This window comes from Eurosta solidaginis, chromosome 2 (genome assembly GCF_040869045.1).
Source record: "Eurosta solidaginis isolate ZX-2024a chromosome 2, ASM4086904v1, whole genome shotgun sequence".
Classification (NCBI taxonomy): domain Eukaryota; kingdom Metazoa; phylum Arthropoda; class Insecta; order Diptera; family Tephritidae; genus Eurosta; species Eurosta solidaginis.
In genome coordinates, this window is record NC_090320.1 from 39,111,486 (window position 1) to 39,132,624 (window position 21,139).

Consider the following 21,139-nt stretch of genomic DNA (forward strand, 5'->3'; position numbering starts at 1 on the left):
GTAAATCGAATAAAGTATAGACAATAGTAAGAAGGGGAATGGAGGATAAAGTAGAGCATAACAGGAGTGAGAGTGAAAAGGGGAAGCGAGTTTAATTTTATAGATTTAGGCAAACCAATTTTCGGGCAAGACGAGTACAAGACGAAGACTTTTGGCTTACAAATAATTGAATAGTAAATTGCTATACATTATTAAATTGGAGAAACCTTTACACACGAATTAACAGCTACTGCGTTTTATTTTTGGTGGTAGGAACCAATTTCATCAACGTTGAGCGGAATACAATATTCATATCCTCTTTCATTAGCAGCCTATTTTATCCCATTCTACCGGAGATCGCTCAGTTGTCACAAAAAAGCTGGGTACATTTAATTTGCAAAAAGTATGAAGTGCAATCAATCCATTACAGGTGTAGAAAATCGCTTGCAAAGTAGGTAAATAAGTGATTAAAACTTAAGTGCTTGCTTTCAGCCAACTTATCTGACATAGAAGAGGCATATAAGACAATACTAAGGAATATTCTGGAGGCAGCAGCAATAGTAGAAGCAAAATCAAAAGCAAGCAATCAACTGCCTGTCGACATAAATCTCACTAAAAATTCAATGAACTGCGGCAATGTTTTTTAGTTTTTTTGTTTTCTTGTATGCTTTGCAATATCAACCTTAAATTAGTTGTTTTAGTTGTTGTTGCAGCCTGTTAGACAAAACTGGTTCACCATATCAAAGTAAAATAGCGAAAATTTTGTTATGGCCTATTTGTTTTTTAACGTACTTTTGTTTGTTATTTTTGCCAAGTTGTTGTTGTTGTTTTTCTACTTTGCACTCATATTGCTATTGTTTATATTTACCTTTTTTTTGCTTTTATATTTCATCATTCTTTTTGCTAGCGTTGCAAGTTCATTGCTGTGCAAATTGAGTGCGAAAAGATATGAAATTAAATTGTGGCGCATGAGCAAGGCAAAGTAGGAGTGCAATCTCAAAGGGGGGGGGGGGGGGGGGGAGGGAGACAAATGTGCAGGAGGAAGCGCAGTTATCAGCAATGCAATAACCACATTTAGGTTTTAAAGCTAAGCTGCAGCAACTTTTTACTTGCTGCGAATCAACGCCTTCACAGCTGCCTCTACCACCTCAGCTTGGCTCTCTTCTTGCTTTCATGCTGAGCTTTATAAAAACTACTTGTTTACATGTTATTTACTATTTCTTATGCTCCTGCCACACCCATACGCATCTACCTTCTTATATTATGTAGATATTGTTTCATTGAAAACAAGAATTTCTTCCGCTCAAATGAACGCATTGTTATGACAAAAAAAATGAGGTCCTGTAAACTTAGAAGCTTGTCATAAAAAGTTTGTATGCTTGAATTGTATGTGCGCTTACTTTATTGGAATTAGTGAGGATTAATGTAAATGATTGTATGCACATACACAGAGACACGTGTTGTGATATTTATGTGGTTTAAGTTTGCGTATTTTGTAAGTTTCTGCATTGTGATGCGTATGTTAAATGAGTAGAGGTCTGAAAGGGTTTTACAGGTTATTTCAAATGCCGAGTCACGAGACTTAAAGCAAACTTGCAGTTTCAATCGGGTTGAACTAAAGAGTCATGTGTGTTAGAGGCGTTGGTCCCACATTGAAAAAGAAAAGATGGTTGGTGTCATCTGTGTCAGAGTGAAGCACGTCTCTCTAGCGAGACTGCTATCCTCAACTACGAATTTCGGACATTTGGGATTCGCCCTTCATTTAGAATAGAATTTTGGCAGCGAATACTTCTAAGATCTTTTTATGCCTTTTGGTTTCTAGCAGCTGACTTCTTGAGTCCTCCCCATAGTGCTTACAGTGACTCCTTAAATTCATGGAAGGCGCGGCCTTTTCAATCAAATGTCTTTGGGATCTACAGGTTTCTGAGTATTCAAACAAGGCGTAGCGACTGACTGCTTTATAGCTAGCTACGATGGTTCCTTCGTCTTGGCCCCAATTGCTGCCAGCGAGTGACTCGGAGATTTTGTTACTACTCTGAACTTTAGATACAACTAGACTTTACCCGCAGCCCCGTCCGCAAGGCGAAAATAAAATATATGGGCCATTCACGTTAGCCTGCTTATCCCGGACAGATTCCGAAATCCATCCAGAAATGATCCAGGGAAGGTCTCCCGGAATAGTACCGAAATTCGACGACAAATGATCGCCAAATGGTCCCAACAAAGTTCCGAAATGATCCTGACGGGATCTCGGACGGATCCTGAAAACATTCCAGGAATTTTTCCGAAGAGGTCCCTAAATGATCCCGACATTGTCCAGGAATAGTATCGAAATGACCCTGACGGGAAAACCATACAAAAATGATGCCGGAAATAGTCCAGAAAAAGGCAGGAGATGACCCCGATGGGTCCCCAAAATAGTTCCGAAAGAGTCCCAAAAATTTCCCGAAATTGCCCTGATGTGATCCTGAAAACTATCCAGAAATGATCCCGGAAGGGTCCCCAAATGATCCCAAAATAATTCAGAAATAGAAACGTTGTTGTTGTCATTTGCGACGTACGTTGTTAATAAGGCCGTTGAAGATTTGGTCGATGATAGTGCCTAATTTCGAGAGGCCTTTGTTGTTTGCATTGGTTAGTTGTCACTAATTTGTCATCTGTACAACTACCATGCGTCATTTTTATACTCAGTTGAGCAGAGCTCACAGAGTATATTAACTTTGATTGGATAACGGTTGGTTGTACAGGTATAAAGGAATCGAGATAGATATAGACTTCCATATATCAAAATCATCAGTATCGAAAAAAAATTTGATTGAGCCATGTCCGTCCGTCCGTCTGTCCATTAACACGATAACTTGAGTAAATTTTGAGGTATCTTGATGAAATTTGGTATGTACATTCCTGGGCACTCATCTCAGATCGCTATTTAAAATGAACGATATCGGACTATAACCACGCCCACTTTTTCGATTTCGAAAATTTCGAAAAACCGAAAAAATGCGATAATTCATTTCCAAAGGCGGTTAAAGCGATGAAACTTGACGGGGGATGAAACTTGATGGGACGCTATGACGCAGAATAGAAAATTAGTAAGATTTTGGACAATGGGCGTGGCAACGCCCACTTTTACAAGAAGGTAATTTAAAAGTTTTGCAAGCTGTAATTTGGCAGTCGTTGAAGATATCATGATGAAATTTGGCAGGAACGTTACTACTATTACTATATATGTGCTAAATAAAAATTAGCAAAATTGGATGAAGAACACGCCCACTTTTTAAAAAAAAAATTTTTTTAATTCAAATTTTAACAAAAAATTTAATATCTTTACTGTATATAAGTAAATTAAGTCAAAATTCAACTCCAGTAATGATACGATGCAACAAAATACAAAAATAAAAGAAAATTTCAAAATGGGCGTGGCTCCGCCCATTTTCATTTAGTTTGTCTAGAATACTTTTAATGCCATAAGTCGAACAAAAATTTGCCAATCCTTCTCAAATTTGGTAGGGGCATAGATTCTATGACGGTAACTGTTCTCTGTGAAAATCGGCGAAATCGGTGGAAGCCACGCCCAGTTTTTATACACAGTCCACTGTCTGTCTTTCCGCTCGGCCGTTAACACAATAACTTGAGCAAAAACCGATATATCTTTACTAAACTTAGCCCACGTACTTACCTGAACTCACTTTATCTAGGTATAAAAAATGGCCGAAATCCAACCATAACCACGCCCACTTTATAGATATCGAAAATTACGAAAAATGAAAAAAATGCCATAATTCTATACCAAATACGAAAAAAGGGATGAAACATGGTAACTGGATTGGTTTTTGACGCAAAATATAACTTTGGAAAAAACTTTGTAAAATGGTTGTGACACCTACCATATTAAGTAGAAGAAAATGAAAAAGTTCTCCAAGGCGAAATCAACAGCCCTTGGAATCTTGGCAGGAATACTGTTAGTGGTATTGCATATATAAATAAATTAGCAGTACCCGACAGATTATTTTCTGGATCACCTGGTCCACATTTTGGTCGATATCGCGAGAACGCCTTCACATATACATCTAAGGGCCACTCGCTTTTAAAACCCTCATTAATACCTTTAATTTGATGTCCATATCGTACAAACACATTCTAGAGTCACCCCTGGCCCACCCTAATGGCGATATTTCGAAAAGGCGTCCACCTATAGACCTAATGCCCACTCCCTCTTAAAATGCTCAGTAACACCTTTCGTTTGATACCCATATCGTACAAACATTCTAGAGTCACCCTTGGTCCACCTTTATGGCGATATCTCGAAAAGGCGTCCACCTATAGAACTAAGGATTACTCCCTTTTAAAATACTCATTACCACCTTTCGTTTGATACCCATATCGTACAAACACATTCTAGGGTCACCCCTGGCCCACCCTAATGGCGATATCTCGAAAAGGCATCCACCTATAGAACTAAGGATTACTCCCTTTTAAAATACTCATTACCACCTTTCATTTGATACCCATATCGTACAAACACATTCTAGAGTCACCCTAGCCCACCCTAATGGCGATATCTCGAAAAGGCGTCCACCTATAGACCTAATGCCCACTCCCTCTTAAAATGCTCAGTAACACCTTTCGTATGATACCCATATCGTACAAACATTCTAAAGTCACCCTTGGTCCACCTTTATGGCGATATCTCGAAAAGGCGTCCACCTATAGAACTAAGGATTACTCCCTTTTAAAATACTCATTACCACCTTTCGTTTGATACCCATATCGTACAAACATTCTAGAGTCACCCCTGGTCCACCTTAATGGCGATATCTCTAAAAGGCGTCCACCGATAGACCTAAGGCCCACTCCCTCTTAAAATGCTCAGTAACACCTTTCATTTGATACCCATATCGTACAAACAAATTCAGCCCTGGTCCACCTTTATGGCGATATCCCTAAATGGCGTCCATCCATAGAACTATGGCCTACTCTCTCTTAAAATACTCTTTAATACCTTCTAGTTGATACACATGTCATACAACCACATTCCAGGGTTACCCTAGGTTCATTTTCCTACATGGTGATTTTCCTTATTTTGTCTCCATAGCTCTCAACTGAGTATGTAATGTTCGGTTACACCCGAACTTAGCTTCCTTACTTGTTAATTATCGATTTTTGTTATTTATTTTTTTGGGTAATTTTTCCTTTGTTGAAAAAAAGTTTGTGGGACGCACCGCCCGTTTTTGGTTTTAGAGCATGCATGATGCTTTGAAACTATTATGGTAAAGTTTTCGGTTGAGATCTTAATTGTATCAGGATACATTTTCGGAACTGCTTTTAGGATCATAGTACGATTTATGAAAAATGTCGGTGCTGATTAAGATTTGGCGAATACTACGTCATTAATTCGCGACCATTTTGAGATCATTTTGGGATTGTTTTCGGATTAACCTCAGGATCATTTTTCAATAGTTTCGGGAGTGTTTATAATGTAGTTTCGAAATTGTTTCGAGATTATTTCAGGGACCGTTACAGAATAATTTTAGGACTGTCTACGAAACATTTGTGGATTCTTTTAGAATTGCTTCGAGGTAATCTAGGACGGTTTCATATTGCTTCTGGAATGAAATCAGGATTGTTTCAAAATCAAAGAAAAAAAAAATCAAACAGTTTTGGGATTGTTTTCGAAGTAATTTCGGGCCTATCTCAAAAACATTTTGAAGTTGTTTGAGAATAATTTGGAAACTATTTCATTGTTACCTTGGGACTGATCTAAAAATGATTTCAGATGACTTTAGAACTTCTTTTCGGGGCTACTTCGAGAAGTCTTCAAGACTGTTTTCAGTGAATAAATTAGAGCTGACTATTTCGTACAAACCCGATTGAAAACGGTTCCCGAGATTGAGCTGTTTTCGACTTCGTTCTCACTTTGTAAGCACCTTGAGACTATCTCGATTTTATTTGGTTTACTTTCGTGATTGCGTCAGTATAATTGTGCTGGGATAACCTAACGATATCGGAGAAATTTCGAGATTGACTAAGGTTTGAAGTACACTTCGTCACAACGTCGGAACTATCGCCGAGTAATTTCGATATTTTTTCAGGATAACTTCAGGACTATTTTGGAATAGTTTCCGGAGTGTTACAGAAATTATTTCGGAATCGTTTGGAGATTATTTGAGAGACTATTACGGAACAATTCACTGACCGTCCGCAGTTAATTTTGAGATTGTTTTAGGAATCATTTCGAAATTACTTCGGGATGATTATAGACTGTTTACAGGATTGTTTCTGTGATCAAATCCGAACAATTTCAGAATCAGTAGAAGAATGTTTCCAAATAATTGAGGGACTATTTTTGGAATAATTTCCAGCCTATCTAAAGATCACTACGAAGTTGCTTAAAGGATAATTTGGAACTAAATTTATAACCGTCCTTGGATTATTTCGGGATTGCCTTCGACCACTTCGAAATTACTTCTTAATAATTTTGAACTCTTTTCGGGATTATCGCTGGTATCAACTTCGGATTATTTAAGGATAAATTCGGCAACCCTCCCAGATAATTTTGGGGTTGTTTTTGGAATCGTTTGGGGCCTATCATTCTGAGTTTGTTTAAGAGATCATTTCAGAATTACTTCCGGACCGAACCAGGTGTAATTTCGGTTCATTACGAAATTGTTTTCGGAATTATTTCGAAAGAGTTTCGGGACTGTTTTCTGGACCTAGGTTTTATTATTCTTTGAAACAAATTAAAAAAATCGTTTTCGGTTGCGACTTCAAAAGTTTTTGAGTTTTAAAGTGGCTACATTAACGGTTTAATTTCTAACTCATAACATCATTTTCCACCCCACCTAATATTCATAAACATACAGCTCAGGTGCCCCATGTGCGGCATGGCGTATGAGTTACTTTAAACTTCAAAAAGTACTTAAGGGTGCAGCTGCTAAGTAGTTGCCATTTCGGAGTAGAATTTTATATGAAGTTTTGAGTGTTGCTCTACTACACGAGCAAAACTTCGACGTATGCAGGACCTGAAAGTATTTTGGTAAATGAGGCAGCTGAAAGGCAATTTATTCAATGAAGTTTTAACTATTTTACCAACAGAGAGTTATTTTGAAATTGGGCATGCAAACTTTTCTGTTTGTGTGAATTTTCATAACTTTTATAAAATATTTATAGAAAATGTATATGACTTTTGAGGCTATGAATATGAAATTAGTTTTTGACTATGCTCCTTTAGAAAATGATGTGCGTCACTTACTCCGGGGCTAAGTGTAGAAAAACAAAAGAAGAGACATTTTAATTAGATGGGTGGGCGCTTTGAATGTCTAAAGAAACTTTAACAAATCTAAATGAGATAGAAAAGAGGAATAGATAGTTAGAAAAACTTATGAAGCATGATTTATGAAGTGTTGAGGTGGCACGCAAGTTGAGGAATAGTCAGTCGTTTGTTCAATAACACAAAAAAATTGTACTATTACTTTGTGTTGAGGCCGAACACCGTCATGTACACTGAGTAAAACGCGGAGAAAAAGAAAAGTAGGTTGCAGTAATAGTTATTAAGATATTAGGGAATTTTATTTGAGCCTAAAGTATGCAATGCTAAACTACGCATACAAGTAATTAATTCAACTTTAAAAATTCTGATATTTTTTAGTCTATAAATAAAGCAGATAGACTCAGCGGCACAAAACAGTTATCAATGTTCTCACTCTGTGAGATGCCTTTTATTACACTAGGCTTCGCGTTGCATATTTTTATGCACATACTTTATTAAACTGCCTTATTTTTGTTCGTTTATTTGTCAATCCAATTAAGCTATCCTTTTTGGATCTCTGCGGCTCATGGATAGATTTAAAATATGGGCTATAGGCTTTACAGATAAAACATACTGCGACGAATATTGGCAACACTAAGGGATATTATCATCTCTAAGCCGATGCTAAGCAGTGACTTGTATGCACATCAACAAATCAATCATTATGTCTACTCATATGTCCATACAAGCAGCGGCGAGCACAAACACATGCATATATCTGAGATACTCCCAAAAGTATGCAATCATTTGTGCAAGTATCACTCACATATACACGCGCATGGACAATGCGAGGAGCTATAAAATCGTGCATCTGCAGTTATAGCTGAGAAATTTATAGTTTGTAAAGGAGAAGTAAATTCTAGAAATGGAAGCGCCTAGAAGTATGCGAACGAGAAATCACAGAGTATAAAAGCGGCAACAGTTGAAGCACGACAATCAGTTTGGTTTAAGCAAGCTATCAGTTGCGAAGTATAAGTGTTATTGTGAAGTATTTTAATAAAGACCATTTTTGCATTATTCAATATTGGAGTTATTTATTCAACCGTTTGGTGATTCGAGCGTTAGCAGAAGATTTGGAATAAGCGGAATTTCAGTAAATTCGTTACAATTGGTGTCAGAAGAGGCATTGTTGAATAAATTCCGAAGATTTCGAGTACAACAAGGACATGGCAAAGTGGAGTGAATTGAAGATCCAGCAATTGAAGAAGGAGTTGGAGGGCCGTGGATTGAATACAACCGGTAATAAACTCGAACTTCAGGCAAGACTACGAGAGGCAATGGAAGCAGAAGGAATTAACGTGGAAGAGTATGCCTTTCATCTTGATGGCGACGAGACAACAACAAAAATTGAAAAGAAAAACGAAACACCGCAGACAATGGCGAACACAGACTTGAACACAATATTAGCTGCAATATCTGCACAAACATCGACAGTAACATCCAAGATGGAAGCACAGGAGGCACGCATTTCAGAAATGTCGTCGCAAATGCCATCTCAACTGGCAGAACAGAAGACATATATGGAATCGCAGGAGATACGCCTAACGTCAAATATTGAAGCACAAGAAACGTGTATTTCGCAAATGTCGACACAAATTATATCCAAGCTGGAGGCACAGGAGATAAGGGTATCATCGAAGCTGGAGGCCCAGGATACAAAAATTTGTACAGTTTGAGGAAAAATCGAGGCCGAGGTGGATTCTTTGAGAGGACGTATCGAGCAGTTGCAACTAAACCGCCCAGAAGTTTCGACGAGTAATCCAAAGGTAAAAACACCATCCTTTCACGGTTCTGTTCCTTTCCAGGTCTTTAAGTTACAATTTGAGAAGACAGCAACAGTGAACAACTAGAATGGTGAAGATAAAGTTGCTGCATTGTTCGTGGCTTTAAAAGGACCAGCTGCTGAGATATTACAGACCATCCCAGAGTACGAACGTAACAGTTATAAAGCATTGATGGAACACAGGAAACAGATATATCAAATAGAATTGCAAAACCGTCACCAAAAAGCTAATGAGACTTTGCAAGAGTTTGCTTCGGATGTTGAAAGGTTTGCTCATTTGGAAAATGCGGACGCACCCGTGGAATACACCGAGAGGGTTAAAATCCAGAGCCTCACAAATGGCATAAGAGATGTGGAAACGAAACGAGCTACATATGCGAATCCAAAACTAATATTTGCTGAAACGGTATCGCATGCACTGATTCAGGAAACAGCGTCGCTTCTGTGTAAGCCACGCCGTGTGGAAATAGAAAGGCCAGAGTGGGTAGACGCAATTTTAGAAGCTTTAAAAGGAACGCAACAGAAGAATAATGATGCAATCAAATGTTTCAAGTGCGGTAATCCAGGTCACATTGCTAGTCATTGCAGCACCGGTCCTGGTAGTTCCAACTTGGGTTGCCGTAAACGCAAAGCTGGAGGAGATAAGCAAGAGCGAGTTAGATGTAAAGATCGAAAACTTGCCCCCGCTATTGAATATGCTGTGATATCTGTGTCGCAAATTGGAAGGAAATCAAGCAGTCTTACCGTCAGAGGGAATGTGGATGGCAAAGAACGTGTACTAACTGTAGATACGGGCGCATATCATTCTTTAATCCGATCTGATTTGGCCAACAAGAGAGTAAAACCGTTTCCTGGATCAAGGTTGCGTACGATCACAGGCGAGTATAACCAAGTCCAGGGAGTAGTGATATGTGAGGTCTTAATTGGGAAGATCATGGTTCTACACAAATTCATTGTGGCGGAGATTGTTGATGAAGTCATATTGGGAGTGGACTCCTTTGCTGACCATGACATCAGGATCGATATGCGGAGAAGGATTATGCGCTATAAGAACCAGGATATACCACTTAACTTGGGTTTGGAGAAAGGGTTCAGCAGTAATCGAGTAATGGCAGAGAAGACTCGACAAAGACCACGAAAGTCAAAGGTAAAAGTTTATGGATCGAATGGGCCAAATAAAGCGAAATCAAAAGTACCTGCGAGAGAAACACTGGCATTGACAAAACCAAAGGGACGCACGAAAACGAAGGAAAGAATTTCCAGAAGGAAAGCGAGGGTAGTTTCAAGACAGGGCGCACTACTGTTGTGAAACGTGGGAACGATACTGATTATGCGAAGCCAATCTGTCAAGCGCAAGCTCTTCGAAGTTGTTCATTGGCCAAAGAACAGAGTGTGAGGGAACGGACCTGGCTAATGAGTAGTAGGGTGAAACACAGGTACGACAAGAACTATAATTCGGAAGGTTTCTTGTAGAGAGATTTGGTACTGCTATACAACCCTCACCGGTAGAAAGGTGTTCCATCCAAAAGTCGGTGCAGTTGGGAAGGCCCGTACAAAGTTGTGAAGAAGACCAGTGATACCATCTACCGCATATAAACCATTGGCAAACCACGAACCAAAATGAAAGTGGTTCATTTGGAAAGGCTGTCAGCGTTTAGATCGAGAGATTTGTGTGATCGGGACGATCAGACTTAGGAGGGCAGTGTGACGAATATTGGCAACACTAAGGGATAGTATCATCTCTAAGCCGATGCTATGTAGTGACTTGTATGAACATCAACACATCAATCATTATGTCCACCCATATGTCCATACAAGCAGCGGCGAGTAACGCACAAACACATGCATATATCTGAGATACTCCCAAAAGTATGCAATCATTTGTGCAAGTATCACTCACATATACACGCGCATGGACAATGCGAGGAGCTATAAAATCGTGCATCTGCAGTTATAGCTGAGAAATTTATAGTTTGTAAAGGAGAAGTAAATTCTAGAAATGGAAGCGCCTAGAAGTATGCGAACGAGAAATCACAGAGTATAAAAGCAGCAACAGTTGAGGCACGACAATCAGTTTGGCTTAAGCAAGCTATCAGTTGCGAAGTATAAGTGTTATTGTGAAGTACTTTAATAAAGACAATTTTTGCATCTCAATATTGGAGTTATTTATTCAACAGTTTAAGCGGAACAGAAATAAGCGGAATTTCAGTAAATTCGTTACAATATTTTTTAAATAGTACAAATCTAAATACGATTTAAAAGGAAACAGAAAATTGTAAAAACTTATGAAGCGTGTTTTATAAAATGCTGAGCGGGCATTCAAAACAGGAAAGGGTAAATGGTTCATTAAAAAAAAAAAAAAATGGTGCTCCCACTTTGTGTTAAGGCAGGGCATTTAAATGTACAATGAGTAAAACGCAGAGAAAAAGCATAATAGTAGGCAGTATCAGCAAATGAGATAGTAGGGAATTTTATATACTCTTAAAAGGATGCAGTGCCAGATAACGCAAAAAAGTTATTATTTAAACTTTAACAAACTTGATATTTCTTAGTTCTCAATGTTCCCACTCTGTGGGATGCCTTTTATTACACTAGGCTTCGTGTTGCATATTTTTAGGCGCTTACTATTTTACAAAACTTTAAATTTTCTTTCGTATATTTTCAAAACCTTTGAAGCTGCCCTTTGTGGATCTCTGCGGTTCATGGAAAGAATTAAAATATAAAAAGTCCTAAAAGCTTTACAGAACAAAAAAACAAAAAAAAACTTCAAAATAATACTGAATAATTCAATTTCTACCATAAATCGTATGTATGAAAAAAGAAATAACTTAATCGCCTTTACTTTGCACCAAATATGTGTTCCTGTATATGTAAATAAATATTTATATACATATAATCAGAAACCACGTAAAAGTTACGCTTAACGCAATACGAATATGTCAGCCAGTTTTAGTAAGTTAATAGCCACGCTGTAATCTACTCCCCCCGCTTTACCAAATTCAATCTGTTGGTGCTATTAAATTCCCTAACCCTGGTGCCTGTGCAGATTTTTTTTTTGCTTCAATTACAGTTCACTTTCTCCTTAAACCAGCAACTCCAATACAGCGCATACAACTGCACTCAAGCACTTAAATGCCTGTCAGCACCACATGTGAGTATACGTGAAAAGACCACAAGCGCACATGTATAAATATTTTGTTGTGCAGTTCTCCCTTTGGCTGCTTTTGAAAGCATAAAACAAAAGCGTAAATCGTCGAAGCGTGAAATATTACTGCGCTGATTTGAATAAATAAAAGCAGGTGTCGCTGGCGTTTGCTGGTTGTGTGCGGTTCTCCTTGGCTAAGGTGGTTATGACTCGCACACAGAATTTACTTTTGGATGCTTTTGCTGTGGTAGGGAGAAATGAAGCTGATAGTTTTATTTCAGCTGATACATAAAAGAGTAAATAGTAGCTTTTTGAAATTGGATTAAATCTGAAGTAGCATAAAATACTCTAAAGTTCTTGAATAGATAAATGAGTCAGTTATGAGCCATCTCTAGGTGCAAGGCTACACAGTAAAAGAAGACGTCAAATTTGGTTTAAACCAGAGAAATTGTATACTGAAATTCAAATTTACTAAATGTTAGTTGTGTTCTCTGCTACTTATATTTATAATTCTCCAGATAATAAATATGCGTATTTTTATATAACTATTATTGTTTTTTTTTTTTTAAATCAACATTACTCACCTTCTATGCTTATTCCAGATGTTGAATACAATAAGTGCTAAGGCTACTAATATACCACAACAAGAAATTGTACACATACAGACAAATAATGGCAGCGATACAGTGCGCAAAACGCGTCTTACGATAGTGCGATCCTGAGGTACCTAGAAATGGAAATTTTAAAAAAGTTAACAAACATTTTAAATAATAAAAATATTGTAATTTCATTTAATTTTTGTAGAAAATAAAAATATTCTTTAAAATAGTATTACAGTTTTCATTATAATATCATTCTATCTGATAGTTGTTGTTGTTGTAGCGATGAGGACAATCGTCGAAGGCCTTGGGGAGTGTTATCGATTTTGAAGATTCTTTTCCGGATGCAGCTCCGGTACGTTACTGTAACAAGCACCATTAAGGTACTAGCCCGATCATCTCGGGAACGATTTAGTATGACCGCATGAAACATTCAAGGCCATCCCAAGCACCATTAAGGTACTAGCCCGATCATCTCGGGAACGATTTAGTATGACCGCATGAAACATTCAAGACCATTCCGTCCCTCCCCCTTATTCCATGAAGAACGGCTGTTAAACAGGATTCGTACGGGTAGGTGAGGTTGAAAATTGGGTTGGAGAAGCTATATATTGCGCTGCCAACCTCTTGAAAGGGTCCCGTTACACAACCACTTGAATCAATTGGGTGTTTTAGTCGCCTCTTACGACAGGCATACTGTAACCCGCTAATAGTCAGTGGTTATAGTAGCAACAATTGACTTTACCTACCCGTAAAATGTTTTAGTGTAATCAATTTTCATCTCAGTCACTCACATTTACACTCACCACTATGTAAAACTAAAAATTTCACAAAGGCATTCAGGTTTACTTTCATCACTGAAGTGAATGATTCCTTTTATATGATAGGATTTTCGGTACAAAGGAGAAAGGCTGGCATCTTCGTTCCAACATAAGGCACTCAAAGTTACTTAGAATATATCTCGTCTCAATCACATTTCAGCAGTTCCCTGCTCGACGAGCCCTTGGACTCTGCAATAAAACTATATAACAAATCGTTGATATTTACCATTGCGCTCAAGTAATCGAATGAATATTTCTTGGTTTGCCAACTCCAGCGAAATTAGATGTTGAACAAACAGTTTTTGTTGAATACACTCAGAAACCTGTGCATCAAAACTGACATTTGATTGAAGAGGTCCCGCCTCTCAGAGACTTAAGAAGTTCTATCCACGAGCATTGGCAGGAATTACGGCACCTGAGAAGACTGTGATAGAAACTGCCCGCGAACCCATTCGTAGAGATAAATTCCCTGGACTCGCTGAAGACGAAAGCAATCTCCCTGGGTAAACGCGCGTTACACTAGCTGAAATATTATCTTATATCCAGAATCAACCCCGACATTCATAATGTATGACCTGCTTGCAACGTGTCCCCACATGACACCACCCATGTTTTCAATTGCAATGTGAAACCAACGCCTCTAATATCCCTCTCACCCCTGTCATCTTGGTCTACCCCTGTTGAAACTGCAACTTTCCTTAGACTCCCATTAGAAATCATCAAAATGGCACCTAGAGCGCTACTTGGGTCCGTCTCCATAGCCGGGCAGCACAGCAACCAACCCATTAGAGAATGTTTGCGATTTGTGAGGGTATTTAGTTATTGGATAGAGGTAAGTGCTGATGCAACAAGAACAACAACAAGGGCGTCTAACGCTCTCACTGAGATAACAGTGCTAACGTCTTGATTTCACTTCGCTTATTATTATCATTCACTTAATACACCTCATAAACCGCTCAGACTTCAGTAGCAGTTCCTGCTCGGGCGCCAGATAATGAGCACTTGGATGCTGCAATAAAACAATACAATTAAGTCGTTGATCTTAACTATGTGGATCTTGTAATCGAATATGTATAAAACCGCTTAGTATTTGGTGTCAGAAATTAACAACGGTATTCCCCCAGTCGAAGGTTTTCTGAAAACGAAGATATTTTATCTCCTCGTACAAATAATAAGCTCTGTTTTCCAGGGTTGATTGCCAGTCCACATATCCAGAAATTCAGCTCTGACAATGATTGCCAGTTCGTCAGCAGAGACCACCTCGCGGCAGCCACCACCTTCTACCTTCACCATTAGTTCGTTTAATATAATACCAGAGCGGAGGTTAGGTCGAAATGGCCGGTCCATGAGGACCTCACATTGACTGAATGAGTCAGTATTCCAGAGCAGATCAGATGGGATGTCCCTTGTGGCATGCCTCTGCATACCTTTCTCGCGATTTCACACCGCTGCGACAATTCCGTTGCACAGAAACTATTAATGAAATCAACCAGAGCCTTCTCGATTTTTAAGCTAAGAAGGGCATTAGCAAGAGGCCAAAGCAGTATATTGTTAAACGCTCTTTCAATGTGAAGAAAGAAGTCAAAGCTTATTCTTTGTGCTCTAGGGACCCCTCCATTTGCTGGACAATTTAATAGAGAGCCGTTTTCGGTTACCTGCAGTGGGCATGCTACGATGCCGATAGTAATCTTCGCGGAATCTTTGCCTGTATGCACAGGCCAATAAGACGCTCCACTTTTTTAGGAGAAATGACTGATTGGTCTGATGTCTATGGTGATACATGAGTGCTTTTACCGGTAATTGGAATAAAAGTAACCTTGACTTTTTTTCAAGGCTTTTGGAATGAAGCCCTGCTTAAGCCAATTGCTGTAATCAGATGACAAACCAGTAGCCGAAAGTCCCCAATTTTGAAGTTGCGTTAGTATAATATCATACGGGCTCCGAGACTTGTATGACTTGAAAAAATCTGGCAGGCATTCCCTGCAGAGCCAGCAATCGCCGGCGGTGCGGGTATAGGTTCCCCTGTAACCGGGACATCTGGAAATCCCTAGCTCAGCCAACATTTACATCTCTCCTTATCCAAAGAGTGTAGGATTCCAAGGGAGGCTTGCCCATCAAGGGAGCTTGTTCCTCCCCCTATAAGTTTTCATCGGGCAAAGCCGACTAGCACAACAGTAAGCATTTTAATTTGAGTATGGCTGACTTCTTAAAAGCATATTGCAAAGCATAAGCTGCGATTTATTGCGCAACCTATGCAAAACAAAAATGTTTTGTATCACTGCTTTCCATCACAAATGCATGAACAAAATTTATCATGCACAAAAATGACAATCGATGCGCATGAAAAAGAGTTGCAATGCAAAAACGAACATACTCCATCATCAATAAGCAAAGCTGTGTTGAGAACGAACATTATGCTTTATCATACTCCATTGCAATATGCATTTACGAAGTCAGCCTATACCACATAGGTTAAGAATTCATCTTAATGCTTTACTTGAAATTTTTAAAGAGCAATATGGATTTAGTGCTCTTTCAGGCAAAGCAGCAAAAGAGCAATAAAAAAGGAATAACAAATTTATGCAGCGGTTAAAACCAATAAATTTCTGCGACTTTTAACATTAAAAAATTCTCCTCAAATTACTATTTTAGTAACATTTCAAATGAATAAGAGAAAAAAGGAGAAAAAAATAGCAAATGCATGAAAAAGGACAAAAAAAAAAAACAAGAGTAAATCGAAATGGAATTCTTCCAAATTGGCATTCTACAGAAATTACCATACGAAGCAAAAGAAAAAAACACCAAATAAGTAAAAAACGAAAATTACAAACGACGATAATTTAACTGCAATGCAATCCAATGCAGATGTCAAACAACTATTTGAGCAAAACTTATATAGCAAAAGAATAAGTCAAAAAAATCAGCCAACAAGAAAGTCACCTAACTGAGGTTATGTAAAATTAAAATATGCAAGTGCCATGAGAGAGAGAGAGAGAGAGAGAGAGAAAGCGGATTGTGCAGCAAAACGAGTTGAAGAACTTCATCAGTAATTAAAGCAATTGAACTGTCATTGATGCTCTGCTCTTCAGCGCATGGTGCCCTGTGCTTTTTTCAGGGTGTGGCTTATCATATCCGAGTACGAGTACATTCAATCGGAAGTAGAAAAGTTTGGAGAAGTGAAAAACATGACAAAAACCCCCATCGAAGTAAAAGTTTAACGAAGCAGAAGAAACCATTAATTGCAACTTGCTTGCGACATCAGTCACCTTGGGGAGGTAGGACGGAAGTGATGTTTTTTTTTTATTAATTTATGCAGTTGTTCCTTTGGAAAGAGCAAGAGCACTCCTTTTACAATGTTTCAATATGAATAGTTTAAGTAGCCATAACTGATGTTTCTTTGTAGGTGAATTTAAGTTGTTGAGGAATACTTTTTTGAAATATTTTTTGAATAAATTTAAACGTTTTAGTATCTACGAAGATAAAGATAGAAAGTATAAATCGAATTAAAAGAGAACTATAGGGTCTAGATGACGAAAGGAAAGGAGAGGAGGAGAGGAAAAGCAAGTGAGGAAAAGGAAAAGAAAAGAAAGAAAAAGAAAGGAAAGTAAAGGAAAGAAAAAGAAAGGAAAGGAAGGGAAAGAGAAAAGGAACGGAAAGGCAAAGATAAAAAGTCAAAACCGAAGTCACCATCGACACCGGACGGATCTTTAATAAGTTGTTATCGAAGCTAACGGTCTGTAGTCAGTTTGTTATCAGTGAAATATAAGAGTTTGTTTTCGATGACGTATAGGCGAGTTATCGAAGGGTTACAAACTGGTAAATGACAACTAAAGTTATCGATGGTTATCTTTTTTTTATCGACAGCTTTGTTGTTATCGAAAGATATTTATTTATTAAAGAAAAGCCGATTATTTATCGAATTGTTATGCATGTGCTCAAATGTAAAAAAAAAAATGCAACGAATAGTTATCGATGTTCTATCGAAATGTTATGGATTATTGTTAAAAGTAATTGACATCTTTTAAAATATTTATCGATTATATCGAAAAGTTATTCAAATGTTATCAAGAAATTATCGAAATATCGATTTGTTATCGCAGTGTTGTGAGTTTTTTTACGTCATGTCATATATGTTTTTTTATTGCATAAAGATGCATCTTTTTATGCAGAATTGATCTATAATCTATCTATAATTTAAGATTACTATTTATTTATTGAAGATTATTATTTACTTATTGAAAAGTTATCGTTATTTTATCGATTTATTATTGAGAAGTTATGGATATGTTATCAAAGTGCTAAGATATTTTTTTTTGGAAAAAAAAAAACGGTTTGCTATCGAACAGTTATCGATTCTTTATCAAAAAGTTGTAGATATGTTTCGATAATAACCCACAATAGCAAGCCTAAATGTGACTCACTGGATGAAAATACAGGCCTGCCAAAACGCTGCCCTCAGAATTGGGCTGTCTTCTTATGCCCCAAAAACACCACCTACACAGTGATAGAAATTCTGAATGAACACTTCTCTTGAATACCCAGAAACCTAGGCATCCCAACAGAAATCGGATTGAAGAGGCCCTACCTCCCAAAGGCTTAAAAAGTCATATTCGCAAGCAATATGAGGGAATACGGCGCCTGAGAAGGTCTTCAGTTATATACACAACAAGGCGTCGAACCTCTATCCCAGGAATTTCCCGGCGAATCTCGTTCGTATAGACAAATACACTGAACTCGCAGAAGAGCAAAGCACTCTCCCTAAGGAGACGCGGGTCACTCTAGTTCAAATTCGATATGGATACTGTAACAGGTTAAACTCTTACCTATCCAGAATCAACCACCGCACACATTATGTATTCTGTATTGTATGTTCTGCTTGCAATAGGTACCCACATGACACCAAATCTCTCTTTAAGTGCGATGTGGAATCAACGCCTTCAACACCCCTCTCAGACTGATCCAACCCTGTTGAAAATGCAGGTTTCTTGGACTCGCATTCGAGGATATTGATGACAAATTGTGGGTGGTCGCACCTATTGGATGGGAAGAAGCACTGCTAGAACAACAATAACAACATAACACATGGATACGATAAGTATGTGATTCTTAAGGTGGAAGAAGTATATTTCGAGATTAAAAGTATCTGCTTCAGATTTTGAAATTGATAAGAAGACCCGTGATAGTTAGAGCAATCCCGTAATATTTCTGGCCCCACAGATAAGTTATAAGCTAGCAATAGCATTTTGACCGGATAGTATATTTGGATGTATAAAATAATCGCCAATGTGATAATACATGATATGGGATTATTAGACACAGAAGCATCTTTTTTTCAAATTCAAGCACATACGATTTTCTGTCAAAAGTACAACCACGCAAATATTTTCAAGGTTTATCACAGATTAACTTACTTAAAATTTGGTTTAAAGCACTTTTGCGCTCAATCAAACAGAAATGAAAATCATATATATCTACATATATGTAAGTATGTGTGCGCATACATACATCTATGAATATCCACAAAAGCAAACGTCCTTGACTCGCATTCATTTGCATATTAAAAAAAAAAAGAATTATGCAAATAAGCTTTCACTCACTTCAATGCACTTCGCTGGCATTTAAATGGCAACGACAAAGGCCTAACTTCACTCGCACTTAAAACCACGCCCCGTGAACTTGAGCAGGTGATAGAATGAATTTTTGCTTTTTGCTATGAAAAAGAAAGGAAACGGAACAACAAAAAATCGACTGTAAGTGACTATGCTAAACTAATTGCCGCGTTATTTAAGCTGCACTGTGACTGGAGACTGCTGCTGTCGATTTAGTGATGGAAGTACTTGAAAATAAATCATTGCTTGTTCTTTGTTAGATGAACTAGCAGCCAATAACAAAAACCTGATAGCTTTACAAGCTCCAAAACGTCAGAGCTATTAAATGAAATGACAAGCGGTAAGTGTAAGCAATGAGAGTGAAATGAGTGAAATCAAGAAGTACACAGAGGAGACTAAAAACAAAAAAATAAAACAAAAACGATTTTCACAGAAATAAGCAAATATCATAGCAAAATAGAGGCGTAAAGTGAATGTGAGTGAATAAGAATAAAATGAAAACAAGTAAGGACGGGACTATCTTCAGCTGTGCCGAAGACTTCATACCTTTCATGAATGGGGCGGAACAATAATCTTATCCCATTCGTAATCTCCAAATAATACGCTGTATAAGACAAGAAATATATAGTGAACAGATGTACATACCTAAACGATTTTAAGATAAATATAAAAAAACATACAGCCAGCTTCCTACACAGTTAATGGCCAAACTCTGGAAAGCGTTGATGTTTTTGTCGACTTGGGAGTTACAATGAATTGCAAACTTAGTTTCAACCCTCATATTATTGCCACAGTCAATAAAGCGAGAGGAGTTTTAGCATTTGTGAAAAGATGGGCAAAGGAGTTTAGTGAACCTTACGTTACAAAAACCCTTTTTACATCATTGGTGAGGCCGATATTAGAATATGGATAGATAAATTTGAATCCGCGTTATCAAGTTCATGTGGATAGACTAGAATCAATTCAAAAACAGTTTTTACTTTTCGCCTTGAGAAATCTTCAATGGGACTCTCCGTATAATCTTCCTCCTTACACTAATCGATTAAAACTAATAAATCTTCCTACACTTGCAAGTCGTAGAGAAATGCTATGTGTACTATTTATGGCTAGACTTTTAAATGGATCGATTACAAGCCCATTTCTTTTGAACGAAGTAAACTTGAATGTTCTATGCAGAGTTTCAAGGCATTATAAACCTATAATTCTTAATAACTCTCACTCGAGAATAATTGATGTTTCAGACTCACTCTTTGCCATAAAAAGGACGGTTTTATCTTCTCTTAATAATTAAAAAATTATATTTATACTTTTAGTCTATTGTATTTTGTGAATCTATATTTCTCAGCTGATGAGTTGTTCTGTAGCTGAGCGGTTTTAGATCTCGGTGCTTAAGAAGCCACTGCCTCTAAAAGACTCGGTAACAAAAAAATTATAAATAACACATAAATAAGAATTAGGATACAAAAAAAAAAAAAAAAAAAAAAAAAAACAAAAATGTATGAATTATAAAAAAAAAAAAACAAAAACAGGATTAGCCTGGTTTCATCGGGCCACTTGAGGGCAGTGCGCTACGTCCGAGAAAAAAAAAAAACCCTTATCTGAACGATCGGTTGTATGGGATATTTTTTATATATAGCTCCGATCGAAATGATTTTTACAGAAAATCTTCTATGATATATTAGAATATATATCACCAAGTTTCACGTTTTTATATTGGAAATTAAGGGAGAAATGGCTAAAAATCTTTCTATCTGAACGTTCGGTTGTAAGGGATATATATTATATATAGCTCCGATCGAAATAATTTTGTCATGAAATCTTCTATGATATATTAGAATAAATGTCACCAAGTTTAATGTTTTTATATTGGACATTAAGGGAGAAATTGCCAAAA

General features: G+C 37.6%; 1 protein-coding gene and 1 long non-coding RNA gene across 9 annotated transcripts in view; one reads left to right on the forward strand and one right to left on the reverse strand.

Annotated features, from left to right (window-relative positions):
* Positions 1–13,019, forward strand: part of LOC137239599 (uncharacterized) — a 384,448-nt gene extending 371,429 nt beyond the window's left edge. For both annotated transcript variants that reach the window (XR_010949429.1, XR_010949430.1), the window contains exon 4: positions 12,819–13,019. This is a non-coding gene — a long non-coding RNA (uncharacterized lncRNA). The remainder of the gene's footprint in view (positions 1–12,818) is intronic.
* GABA-B-R1 (gamma-aminobutyric acid type B receptor subunit 1) overlaps positions 1–21,139 on the reverse strand; it is a 724,819-nt gene that overhangs the window by 86,906 nt on the left and 616,774 nt on the right. For all 7 annotated transcript variants that reach the window (XM_067765072.1, XM_067765071.1, XM_067765070.1 and 4 more), the window contains one exon: positions 12,801–12,943. In XM_067765072.1, coding sequence (XP_067621173.1) covers positions 12,801–12,943 — 143 coding nt within the window. The remainder of the gene's footprint in view (positions 1–12,800; positions 12,944–21,139) is intronic.